Genomic DNA, 13,891 nt, shown 5'->3' with positions numbered 1-13,891 from the left:
AGTCCAGTGGGTCTAGCCGTTGGGGTTGGGGAACCGCTCAACTGGCCGGAGGTGGCAGCTTGGGATGAAGTGCGCGCACCTGATGATTCAGTGTTACACGGGCGCTTAGATAATACTCAGCAGTTAAAGGAGCTAGATAGTCTCCTCGGTCATTTAACTGAGGTACAGCGTAAACAGTTGTCGGATTTGATTTTTGAGTTTTTGCCTTTGTTTTCCGACACTCCAACCTGTACCACACTAATTGAACATGACATTGACACACAGGGTGCCCGCCCTATACGACAAAGATTTTATCGAGTGGCTCCCGATAAACAGAAGAGTATGGAGGACAGTGTGCAGTATCTGCTTGATCATGGTCTCGCCAAGCCATCTTACTCCAGTTGGGCATCGCCATGTCTACTGGTGAAAAAGTCAGATAACACCTATAGATTCTGTAAGGATTATAGGAAAGTAAATGCTGTGACTAGACCAGATTCTTTTCCATTGCCACGTATCGAGGACTGTGTGGATCAGGTTGGGAGTGCTCGTTATGTCAGCAAATTTGATTTATTGAAAGGTTACTATCAAGTGCCTTTGACGCAGAGAGCGCAGGAGATATCTGCATTCATTACCTCTTCCGGTTTGTACTCGTATACTCGAATGAGTTTCGGTTTGCGGAATGCTCCTGCAGCCTTCCAACGGCTCATGAATAGGGTCGTTGGGGGGCTGCAGGGGTGCGCGGTTTATTTGGACGACGCCGTTTGTCATTCACAGTTGGGACGAACATTTGGCTCGCATTCGAGCGCTTTTCCAGAGGTTGGTGGCAGCAAACCTCACAGTAAATTTAGCGAAATGCGAGTTTGCGCGTGCCACAGTCGTCTATTTGGGTAAAGTAGTCGGCCAGGGGATGGTGCGGCCCGTTAACGCAAAGGTGGCAGCTATTGATAATTTCCCTGTGCCGGCGACGAAGAAAGAACGTATGCGCTTTTTGGGTATGATCGGGTACTACCGTAATTTTTGCTGCAATTTTTCAACTGTTGTATCTCCTCTGACCAATTTGTTGAAGGGTGGCGCCAAATTCATTTGGTCGGAGGAGTGTCAGCAGGCTTTCCAGAATGCAAAGCTTTTGTTAACATCAGCTCCGGTCCTGGCTGCACCCAAACTGGATCTGCCATTCCAGCTGCAGGTGGATGCAAACCAGGTGGGAGCAGGTGCGGTCCTCCTGCAGGCTGATGATGATGGAGTAGCCAGACCGGTTTGCTATTTTTCAAAAAAATTCAACAAATACCAATTTAATCATTCAGTGATTGAAAAGGAAGCATTAGCATTGATTTGGGCATTGCAACACTTTGAAGTCTATGTGGGAGGGGGTCTCCATCCAATTGTGGTCTACTCAGATCACAACCCTCTCACTTTTCTACAGTCTTTCAAAGGGTCCACCAACCAGCGCCTGTTGCGCTGGGCACTGTTTCTGCAGCCATTCCACCTGTTGATCCGCCATATTCGCGGGGTGGAAAATGTAATGGCTGATGCGCTCTCTCGGGCTCTGGACCAGGAGGTCTAATCATCTCCACTCACTCCTAACCTGTGGTTTTTCTCTGTTTCCCTTAAAGGTCGCTGTCCGGGTACCAGGATTTGCTGGGTGCAGGGAAGGTCGGAGGGGAAGGAGGGTGTTTGGGATGGTTTGGGTTCTGGTTGGTCTGGGGTGGAGGGGAGGTGCGTCAGTGGGACTAGAATATAGCTACTGGGGCTACTGTAGGTTTTTGTTTTCTATTTTTTTATGGTGCTTCAGAGACCCAGTTAACACGGGTCTCTGTTTTTAAGGGGGGGGATGTCATGCCGGTTAGTGTTTGGGGCACTTTGGTCCTCCGACCCGCAGGTGGAGCTGGTCTGTGAAGACGTGCAACATCTCAGAGGGCTGCTGATTGGGCGGCCTATAAAAGGCCTCCCATCAGCATGCTCTCTCTCTCATGCTCTCTCTCTCTCTCTCTCTCGTCCCACAGGCACATTCGTTTGGTGACCGTATGGTCACGGCAACGACGGCCGGGATTAGCACCACACTTGCACCCTTTTGGGACAACACTCATTTACTGATACATTCCTTGGTTAATTCACATTACTGATCACTGATACATGTTGTAAATAAAAGATCTGTTGGCTAAAATGTACAAATCGGTGTGGTCTCCCTTAATGTTACAGCCACTAACAAGCCAGTGGTTGTGACAGTAGGCCTTTAAATTAAGGCTTCACTACACGGCAATTTTTTGGAAATGTACCTATCATTCACAATACTATCAATGTCGCTGAAGGGAAAAAGTGAACATCGGGATGGCACTGCATGCTTAAAATTAACAAAATATGTAAATATTACATGTTATTATGAATGAAGCTTATACTACATTACATACAGTATATATTAACATAATGTATACAAAACATTAATGGAAGTTTTTGAATGCTTTTTAGAGTGCTTTATAGGCAGAATACAGTGATCTCCATTGGCTCCATTGTTTGCGGACTTTTTGTAGCATTTATTTATGAGTTAGAATGCATGAAAACTAAACATGTGTGCTTGTCTCACATAAGTTTTGTGAATGACGGACACAATTCCAAGAAAGTGCAGTTTCCCTTTAAAACAAAGCCTGAAGCTCTGGCGCATACAAATATCCAGAAGATTAAAAATTAATGGATATCTCAGACCTCTATTCCAGCCTCTGATTAAAGCATTCACTGTATGATACGATTATGAATGCAGTTATCACACCTGATATGTCCATGATAACTCCTCCAGCCTCGGTGACGATGGCGGCCCCTCCAGCCATGTCCCAGCAGTGAATGCCCATGTGGAAGTAGGCGTCGGCCGAGCCACAGGCCACCAGACACATGTTGATGGCTGCGCTGCCTGGCGATCGAATACTGGTGGGGTGGGAAGGAGAGTTTTAATCGGACAGGTTACGACAGCAAACTAAGGTTGCACAAAAATAATCACGATGTTGGCAGTCATGATTAAATGAGGGTGATCATCAGCGATGACATTTTAAAACCAGGTTCAGCTGCATATCAAATCAAGCACTTTCACAGCTGTGGCGGTAGAGGAAAGCAACAGCGGTTCGTCCAAAGAACATCAACAATGACACATCACCATAAGTATAGCTAAAGGCAAGACTACATGTTAAAGGGAAACTGTAGTTTTTTGGAATTCACAATAATTATGAGAAACAATCACACATGTTTCTTTTTTATGCGTTCTTATCATAAATAAACGTAACAGCTAACAATGGAGTCAATGGAAATTTCTCTCTAAAAAACATCCAAACACTTCCATCAATGTTTATATACATTATGTAGGTATGTAATGTAGTAACAGGCACATTCATAATAACATTTAACATTAATTTGTCTGTGTAAACGCTTATAATAAGAATATTGATAATACTCGGTTAATATTCAGTTTACAACATGTAAATGTCTTATTGTTGGCGCTTTTTGGATGCATTACTCGTATAAGCTCCATTGCTTAGCAACGTAGAACCAGTTAAAAAAAGTTCTAAATAATGGTGAAATTATTCTCTGCATTTGACCCATCATCCTTGATCACCCCCTGGGAGGTGAGGGGAGCAGTGAGCAGGAGCGGTGGCCGCACCCGGAAAGCCAATTATTCCAAAATAGAATGCAAAAAAATACATATGCTCTTGTCTCTCAACAGGTATTTATAAATCATGTTATTTTCAAATGCCTCTACAACTGATAACAGTAGTTCAGCCCGGATATGCTCCCTTACAATTTGATTTACAGCACCGGAATCTTGTTATTCTTTACATTTCGATGCCCCACCCTCCACCGTGTGACCAAATAGAAAGTCTGTGAGTGTGTTACATCCAGATTGCTGATTACGCCATCTTCGTCTAGCTCAGAGGTCTCAGACACGCACCCCGCAGGCCAATTGCGGCCCGCGAGACGTTATTTCGCGGCCCCCACTTTAATATGAAAGTTTAATGTTAGCGTGGCCCGCGAGTTTTATATGAATGGCACTTGACAGTGTTCTGTACGGAGCTGAAGAAATCTACCAATCACGGTGTGGTATGTGGCTCTCGAGGGCCAAACATCGACGTCACTTGCGTGATGGAAGCAGAGAAACGTTTTGCTGCTTTTCAACTAGACCCTCCCTCGCTCGCCCGCCTGCTCTCTCTCTCACTCTCTCTGTCACTGTGTGTGTGCGTGTTTCCCTCGCTACCTCCCCCGGCGCCGGGGAGACGAGCGGCCCGGTAGCTTCCGAAGCACTCGCCGAAGGACCGAGCGACAACGCAAAACTGTGTTGCACTGGACCCCAGCGCTGTTACTCCGGCAGAGAGTCGGTGGGCAAATCGGACGTGTAACACGGTAGTCGTGGTGTTAGCCCGTTCGGGGCTAATTGTGCTACAGTAACTGTAAACTCCAAAGCGAGCCTCGCACCCCCCAACATTCTCCCGTTGGCTCCAGACCGAGACAATTTTTGTTATTTGGGTCGAAAATGGCTCTTTCAACGTTCTGGGTTGCCTACCCCTGCATTAGTGGAAAAGCGGCAAATGCGTGACAGAAACCTTGCCATGGAGACGACGGTTTTCTTACGTGCCTGGCTGCAGTCTCACCGCGACACCTGTCCATCAGTAATAACGGTCTCCGATAACCTGAACCAATTCAAACCGTTATTTTTTTTATTATCATTGTTTAATTTGCATTGCCTCACATTACTTACTTCTCGTTTTGTTCCACTTATATTTTGATTTTATTTTGTGTTGAAAATAAAAATAAAAAAAAGAAATTTAAAAATATATTTTTGAGTAATCTTCTCTTGCGGCCCAACCTCACCCAGACTCTGCATCCAGTGGCCCCCGGGTAAATTGAGTTTGAGACCCCTGGTTTAGCTACTGTCACCGGTAAAGTTACTAAAAATGTTAAACTTTAGTAAATCCAATAGGCCTCGTTACGATTGTCAACTTGTTCATGACAAAGCCAGGAACAAAACAAGGATTTGTATAGTGATGCCTTTGAAAAATTAAGACGATTAACGGCAGAGAAGATTTTTTCATCTGTAATGCCAAACTTGATAATTTCCTCCTTTATAGGCAGGTAAGGCATTTACATTTTCTTATTACTTGTAATAAATGGAAATTGACATTTCGTATGTAAAATACTGTTTATTGTCCAATACAGTCTATGGTCTTCTTGTCTAACAAAACTAATATGTTCGTGCAACGAATGCTTAGCATGATAGCCCGGTCAATGGGAGCATACACTTGAACATATAGCCTGTATGTCGATGTGTAATTGAACTGACAGGGCAAAATATATTTTCGACAAATAAAACCTATGTGGATATGGGTAGTGTCAGCACCAATTTTGTTCTCAGTTTTCTCAAATGGGTTCCAACATCAGCACAGCTGTCATCATGGCAATGTGAAACGTATGGAGACAGCCAAATCACATGATAAAATAATTCCTCATTTGTGTTTGCATATTGCGCAATACATGTACCAAGTTATATGGCAACCTGAAACACTTGAAACAGTAGCCTACAGGCATTTATAGGTATAATGCCTCCCATTTAGTTTTGGCCGTACATTAGCATGCTCTACTTATTTTCACCAGTATAACCATTGCTAGCGTTGGTTATAGTTAGTTTTAGTCTTTGTTTTGTGATAGTACTAACAATAAGCATATGATTTCCATTTGTTGTGATATGGTATGCAGGCATGATGTACGTCTTCCTGAAAATAATCAAATTTCTGTGTAAAATGTGTTGGTTAGAGATTTGTTATTGACAAAATGCTTGTCTCTTCAGCTATTATGATCGCAGCACCTCAACCCCTAATAAGAGGCAGTGGATGTTTGAAGTTCCTTGGAGTAGCCCGGTCGATCGGCTAGATTTGGCTGTGTATCTGGCAACTTCAGTCAGAGAGAAGGGTAGGGGACTACAAAATTTAGACCATGATTGCAGTACCATTTCTGGACAGATTCCAACATATGGCTCCTTTAATAGACATCCATTTGCTGTACAATTTTGTTTTCACAAGTCAAGAAATGGCAAACCCTGTCAGCACCAAATTTATTCTAATTCTTCCTTGACCCACTCCTCACCCTCCAGCAAAGTTAAATACTACCAAATTTGGTAGTTTTTTGTTTAGTCCTTGCCAATTAACGCACAAACCGCAATGAAACGATGGAGGTAGTTACCCATGCACAGGAATTGTCAGGATGGTCTTGATGTTGGCCATCATTGTTGCAAACTGCTCAGAGTCCTTTTTGAAGCCCACCTCAGTCAGCACCAGACTGCGGCTGATATCTGACACAGGGCGACACAGAAAGGAGGTGACGCTCTCGCGGATTGTTGCCGCCACCTGCTGGTTGCATTGTGAAAAAGTCACCTTCCTGTCCTGACACTTTGATGGGGACGCCGTTGCAGAAGGCGCCCTTCCCCTTGCGCGCAGTGTACATTTTGTCCTCCATGCAACTGTACACAACCCCAAACTCTATCTGAGGGCGAGATACTTCATATTAAAGTGCGGTGATTTAGCTTCATGAGCTAGAACGTGAAACAGAACACCAGCTGCACAGGCGAGCATTAAAAAATACATTATGGGTACATGAGGGTGATAATTGCACCACTGAAGAACTTTATTACAAATGACTCTCAAACCTCTTTCTTCACCGTGAAGCCAATTGATACAGACACAAATGGGAACCTGTGCAAAAAAAAAAAAAAAAGAGAAAGTAAACAATATTGACTATAAAGCCACTGTTTAATTAATTCCCTTTAGGTTTAAACTCATAGGAATCCATTTCTATTCTGTTCAGTCTCATGGAGGTTGTCTAATTAGAGTAGACAGGGAAGACGCCCAATTAAAAGTCCAAAATAGACGAGACAGAAATAAAACGAACTCCAAAGGCTATGTGTGTGTATGTGTTAGTGCCGGCAGCATGTACCGGTGGACAAAGTTGGTGGTGCCGTCAATCGGGTCGATGATCCAAGTGGGGTCGTCAGTAAGAACGCTCGGGGCGCCTGCAGCCACCGACTCCTCACCTATAAAGCTTTATAAAAAATAAATTATAATATATACTTTTGGGCCACAACATTAGGTTCACATTTACAGGGCAGAAAGGCCCATTGCAAGATCTATTCTGTTTTTTATCTGAAGTGAACAAAATAAGTCCCATTCCTACTTGACGTCATTTGCCTCTCATGACCTTATCTGGACATTGCACCTGTGCGTGGGGAATTTTGCTTTGACGGATGATATAATGAGCTGCTCCACTCGCTGGTCCGTCTCGGTCACGAGGTCGACCGCCGAGCTCTTGTGCATGACGGCGATGTCCTTTTGGAGCGCCTCGCGGATCATCTGGCGGGGGCCAACAAGAATGAGCTCTTCAGTGGTTTAGTGTTTGACACATTAGGGAAGAGATGGAGGGCAGATTAAGTAGACCCTTTTCAACAAAAGCACCACTTTTTATAGGGGGTAGAGAAAGAAAATACAGTAAGTCAGGGGTGTCAAACTCATTTTATATCAGGGGGCCACATGGAGAAAAATCTACTCCCAAAGTGGGGCAGACTGGTAAAATTATAGCACAATAACTTAAAAAATAAAGACAACTTTAGATTGTTTTCTTTGTTTAAAAATAGAATAATAACATTCTGAAAATGTACAAATCATGTTTTGTTTTGTTTTTTTACACTTAATAGTATATCATTATTTGTCATTACTTATACTTTCCTCATAAATTATGTAATAATGTTAATCAGTCAACTCATTGGTGTTAATTTTCAATCTATCAAGATAGAAAATATCTAAATCAAATTACAGGATGTTATTTATGTACCGTATTTTCCGCACTACAAGGCGCACCTAAAAACCTCACATTTTCTCAAAAGCTGACAGTGCGCCTTATACATAGACCAATATTGAGCCACAACAGGTCTCGCAACTACGGTAAGCAGCCGCCGACTTCATTTTCCCCCGTAGAAGAAAAAGTGCACTTTTTCTTTTACGGTAAGCAGCCGCCGATTTCATTTTCCCCCCCGTAGAAAAAGGAGCGCGCTTCGTCTTCTATGGTAAGTAGCCGCCGACTGCATTTCCCCACGTAGAAGAAGAAGTGTGTGGTGCATGCTGGGATATTTGACTGCGGGAGGCGTGCCGTTTCTGTGTGTTTATGTAAAAACCCCAAAATGGCTCCTATTAAGAGACACGCTTACGACGCAGAGTTTAAACTCAGTAGAACTCGGGAATAGAGCAACAGCGAGAGAATTTAACATTAACAGCAGCGACAGTGACTCGTTTAATGACGACTTCGACGAGACGGAGCCGGGCATGTTGGATGCCGTATTCACCCAACTGTTTAATTCGGACACTGAAGAAGAAGAATTTGAGGGATTTGTGGATGAGGAATAACTTAATAAAGTGAGCTTTACATGTTTATTTTGTGTGTTGTGTGACATTATCGTTTGAGCAAAATTGAGTTATTGATATATTATTGCTTTGCACTATTTTGAGTTTACCGTAACAGTATCAGACTGTTTTCTACGTGTTTATTGAATCGGGGAAAACAATAAAACAGCTGTTTTTTCATTTTGGGAGTGAAATAAGTTGTCAGAACGCTGTTTTGTAATCTAGTAAGTTTGACTGATCCATCTGACTGTTTTGTTGACATTCCCTTTAGTGCAGCGCCATCTAATGCAGGGGTCGGGAACCTTTATGGCTGAGGGAGCCATGAAAGCCAAATTTTTTAAAGTGTATTACCGTGAGAGCAGTATCATATGTTTTAACACTGAATACAACTAAATGCATGCATTTTTTAAGTAAGACTTACATTTTTAGAGTAAAAGTCTTATATTTTATATCACTGAAGCTAACCAATAATAAATCAAATACTTCTTTGGCAACACTAAATTGGCCCTAGTGTGTGAATGTGAGTGTGAATGTCGTCAGTCTATCTGTGTTGGCCCTGTGATGAGGTGGCGACTTGTCCAGGGTGTACGCCGCTTTCTGCCCAAATGCAACTGAGATAGGCTCCAGCAACCCCCGCGACCCCAAAAAGGACAAGCGGTAGAGAATAGATGGATGGACTTCTTACCATTGATGTGACTTATTGAACAGGTGCAGTTGAAAACGGATTGATGGATTAAAATGCACTAGAATGTTTTATATTTTGAACGTTATTTTTGACACTGTGATTACCAGCGGAATTATTCATTACTTATCATGTTAAGCAATGTCAGTTAAGATTTATCTGAGAGCCAGGTGCAGTCATCAAAAGAGCCACATCTGGCTCTAGAGCCATATGTTCCCTACCCCTGATCTAATGGATGCATAACGTAACCCCACCCTCTACTATAGCGTCTAGTCTATGCGCCTTATGAGGCGGTGCGCCTTATATATGAACAAAGTTTTAAAATGGGCCATTCATTGACGGTGCGCCTTATAATCCGGTGCGCCTTATAGTGCGGAAAATACGGTACTTTGCTCATTTTCCTAGACTGGTGCACTAACATCATGAGGTTTATTTTTATTTTACATATGCAGCATCATCTACAAAATATACAAATAATTGCTATTGCGAGATCTAGTGGACATATTTAAAACAGCAGTTTTTTTCATTCAAAAATGTTGACTCATTTTTATACGTAGCAAACTCATCCCGCAGGCCGGACAAAACCTGTTTGCGGGCCTCGAGCCGTACATTTGACACCCCTGCAGTAAGGTACCAGCACTCTAGCAGTGACCGACCACATATGCCGGACTCAGAAGATGCATAAAGTGTCATTGGCTAAAAACACTACAACCCAAAATAAACATATTTCCAAGCTACATAATGTATTTTGATTCCACTCTAGTTATGTTTCTGTTGAAAAAGCACCTTTCCAGCCTGTTTGGTGACCTCCACACAGTGCTCCATGCACTCCTGCCACGGATCATTCATTGTTTGTAGAAAACTAGCAACAAGTCCAATAGAAAGACACCCTAGATGTAAAAAAAAAAAAAAATGGTGTAAACACATGTCACGCTTTAACAAGCTGTGATAAAATTTTTTTTGAAAAAACATAGAAAAGAGCAGGACAAACCTGTCAGGTCACTGCAAGCTGCTGCCTGGAGGGATGATGCGTTCAAGTGCGCCTCGGCTAATGAGAGACACCTGGTGGGCGATAGGAAAGTGTCAACATTGAGGAGAGTCCCATTCATTCTTACGTTAATTATCAAGACATTGGACAGAATAATTTACAGGTGTATCGGAAAAAAAAAAGTCGTTCGTGTGAACACAGCTGACACTTTAAAGCAGGGGTCACCTACCTTTTTGAAACCAAGAGCAACTTCTTGGGTACTGATTAATGCGAAGGGCTACCAGTTTGATACACACTTAAATAAATTGCCAGAAATAGTCATTTTGCTCAATTTACCTTTAATAAATAAATCTATATATATTTAAAAAATTGGTATTTCCGTCTGTTATTCCGTCCTACATTTTTTTTCCTTTTTATAAAACGTTTTTTGTTGAGAATAAATAATGAAAAAAAAACACTTAATTGAACGGTTTAAAAGAGGGGAAAACACGAAAAAAAATGAAAATTAAATTTTGAAAAATAGTTTATCTTCAAATTCGACTCTTTAAAATTCAAAATTCAACCGTAAAAAATGAAGAGAAAAGCTAGCTAATTCGAATCTTTTAGAAAAAATTTAAAAATTTATGGAACATCATTAGTAATTTTTCGTGATTAAGATTGATTTTAGAATTTTGATGACATGTTTTAAATATGTTGGACCCAGCTATATTTCTAACAAAGACAAATCATTATTTCTTCTAGATTTTCCAGAACAAACATTTTTAAAGAAATTCAAAAGACTTTGAAATAAGATTTAAATTTGATTCTACAGATTTTCTAGATTTGTCAGGATAATTTTTTGGAATTTTAATCATAATAATTTTGAAGAATTATTTCACAAATATTCTTCATCGAAAAAACAGAAGCTAAAATGAAGAATTAAATTAAAATGTATTTATTATTCTTTACAAATATATATATATATATATATATATATATATATATATATATATATATACCTGGACATGGATTTAAATTGTTAGGAAAGAAGAGGAAGGAATTCAAAAGGTAAAAAGTATATGTGTTTGAAAATCCTAAAATCATTTTTAAGGTTGTATTTTTTCTCTAAAATAGTCTTTCTAAACGTCATTAGAAGCAAAGTAAAAAAATGAATGAATTTATTTAAACAAGTGAAGACCAAGTCTTTAAAATATTTTCTTGGATTTTCACATCCTTTTTGAGTGTTGTCTCTCTTAGAATTAAAAATGTCGAGCAAAGTGAGACCAGCTTGCTGGTAAATAAATAAAAAAATTAAAAATAGAGGCAGCTCACTAGTAAGTGCTGCTATTTGAGCTATTTTTGAATCAGGCCAGCGGGCTACTCATCTGGTCCTTACAGGCTACCGCGTTGGTGACCCCTGCTTCAAAGGGTGTCATTTTAAAGTCTCGCTTACTTTATTTTGACAACTTCCGCTAAAGTCTTGTTTACTTTATTACTTCAACAACTTCCGCTTTAGCTGCTAACGCTAACTAGCTGGTTGATTAGCAGTCGGTAAGAGAGCGTTTAATAAGGAGTCTAATCGGCCAAATGAGTACCTGAATACATTAACGATAACAACACAACCCCCGACATTAAATATGTTTAAGCATAAAACTATCCTATCAACCAGGGAACTTCATGTGACTTGTAAAGGTACCTAGCGAGGACTGCTACCGGAACCGATGGAGTGGGTAGGACACAAGAGCTCTGATTGGTCGGTACTTATCACGTGATACTGATATGGCATTTTCATTGGCAGGATCGTAGTCATCTTTTTCCGGTTGTTCTTTTCGGTGTTGATTCATTTATATTACAAAAAAATGGTAACTGTAAAAACAAAACACTACTTAAAAAAAAAAATCAACATTTTATATTAAAATTGTAAATTAAGGAGTACTTTTACATTTTAGAATAGAATAGAATGGACTTTATTGTCATTATATTTGCATATAACGAGATTAAAGACTCCAATTTAAGGTGCGGTAGAGGGAACAAATATGGGGTGAAATAAATAACACAAGAGGTAATAAAGGGGAAAAAATAACAATTGAAATAAACAGACTACTATCCAATAAAAATATTCAGCAATCCTTTACAACAGGGGTCACCAACCTTTTTGAAACCAAGAGCCACTTCGTGGGTACTGATTAATGCGAAGGGCTACCAGTTTGATGCACACTTAAATTAATTGCCAGAAATAGCCAATTTGCTCAATTTAGCTTTATTAAATAAATCTATATATGTAAAAAAAAAAAAAAGGGTATTTCTGTCTGTCATTCCGTCATACATTTTTTTTTCCTTTTACGGAAGGTATTTTGTTGAAAATAATTGATGAAAAAAACACTTAATTGAACGGTTTAAAAGGGGAGAAAACAGGGGGGGGGGGGGGGGAAACAAAATTTTGAAACATAGTTTGTCTTCAATTTCGACTCTTTAAAATTTAAAATTCGACCGAAAAAAAAAGAAGAGAAAAACTAGCTATTTTGAATCTTTTTGAAAAAAAAAAAAAAAAAATTCATGGAACATCATTAGTAATATTTTTTGATTAAGATTAATTTTAGAATTTTGATGACATGTTTTAAATAGGTTAAAATCCAATCTGCACTTTGTTAGAATATATAACAAATTGGACCAAGCTATATTTCCAACATAGACAAATCATTATTTCTTCTAGATTTTCCAGAACAAAAGTTTTAAAAGAAATTCAAAAGACTTTGAAATAAGATTTAAATTTGATTCTACAGATTTTCTAGATTTGCCAGAATATTTATTTTTTATTTTTTTTTATTTTCACAAATATTCTTCCACAAAAAAACAGAAGCTAAAATTTAAATTAAAATGTATTTATTATTCTTTACAATAAAAAATATATATATACTTGAACATTGATTTAAATTGTCAGGAAAGAAGAGGAAGGAATTTAAAAGGTAAAAAGAATTATGTCTTTGAAAATCCTAAAATCATTTTTAAGGTTGTATTTTAGCAAAGCGAGACCGGCTTGCTATAACATGGTCACTACTGCCTAGTTTCTCTTGTTATATTCTTATTTTACTGTTATATTTTCATTCCCATTGTTGCTTTTTATTTTTATTCTTATTGTAATATTTCTCTATTTTGTTTTCATTTAAACCCCCATTATTTACTTTTTACTTTTTTAAATTGATCTCAGCTCTGTACACTGGTGCTGGATTTTTAATTTTCCTGAAAGAACTCTCCTGAAGGAATCAATAAAGTACTATCTATCTATCTATCCATCTATCTATCTATTAGATAAATAAAATTTAAAAAAATAGAGGCAGCTCACTGGTAAGTGCTGCTATTTGAGCTATTTTTAGAACAGGCCAGCGGGCGACTCATCTGGTCCTTACGGGCGACCTGGTGCCCGCGGGCACCGTGTTGGTGACCCCTGCTCTACAATAAACAAAACACTATAGAAATACAAAATAGTGTACAATATACAGAACAAGACAAGAGTACCGAAGTAATAAATAACAACCAGTGTCGGACGTATTGGCTCTGCGATGAGGTAGCGACTTGTCCAGGGTGTACGCCTCCTTCCGCCCGATTGTAGCTGAGATAGGCGCCAGCGCCCCCTGCAACCCCAAAAGGGAATAAGCTGTATAAAAATGGATGGATGGACTTTTACATTTAAACATTTCTACATTTAGAACTCAAGTTACTGAATGGTCACGTGCTTTTGATCTGTTACTTTCATTGGCGAAAACTCTCTGAAAAACTTCCGGCTGTTCGTCACGTGAACCCAATTGAAACAATACTTAAAAGCCTACTAAAACCCACTACTAC

General features: G+C 39.7%; 1 protein-coding gene across 4 annotated transcripts in view; it reads right to left on the bottom strand.

Moving 5' to 3' along the window:
* The window catches only part of impa2 (inositol monophosphatase 2), a 55,197-nt gene extending 43,397 nt beyond the window's left edge, over positions 1-11,800 (bottom strand). The window contains exons 1-9 of one of the 4 annotated variants that reach the window (XM_061921656.1): positions 11,745-11,800; positions 10,073-10,143; positions 9,868-9,971; positions 7,222-7,355; positions 6,943-7,047; positions 6,656-6,701; positions 6,384-6,492; positions 6,193-6,301; positions 2,744-2,895 (exon numbers count right to left, since the gene is read on the bottom strand). In XM_061921656.1, coding sequence (XP_061777640.1) covers positions 2,744-2,895; positions 6,193-6,301; positions 6,384-6,492; positions 6,656-6,701; positions 6,943-7,047; positions 7,222-7,355; positions 9,868-9,930 — 718 coding nt within the window. In that variant the 5' untranslated portion in view covers positions 9,931-9,971; positions 10,073-10,143; positions 11,745-11,800. Of the gene's footprint in view, positions 1-2,743; positions 2,896-6,192; positions 6,302-6,383; positions 6,493-6,655; positions 6,702-6,942; positions 7,048-7,221; positions 7,356-9,867; positions 9,972-10,072; positions 10,144-11,501; positions 11,720-11,744 lie in introns of those variants that run through there. The other 3 variants (XM_061921659.1, XM_061921657.1, XM_061921658.1) reach the window with 3 other exon arrangements.
* Positions 11,801-13,891: the final 2,091 nt, after the last annotated feature.

The sequence above is a fragment of the Nerophis ophidion genome, linkage group LG15, assembly GCF_033978795.1.
Source record: "Nerophis ophidion isolate RoL-2023_Sa linkage group LG15, RoL_Noph_v1.0, whole genome shotgun sequence".
NCBI classification, from domain to species: domain Eukaryota; kingdom Metazoa; phylum Chordata; class Actinopteri; order Syngnathiformes; family Syngnathidae; genus Nerophis; species Nerophis ophidion.
Note: the sequence above shows the minus strand (reverse complement) of the source record. Positions and strands in the feature narration are given on the sequence as shown.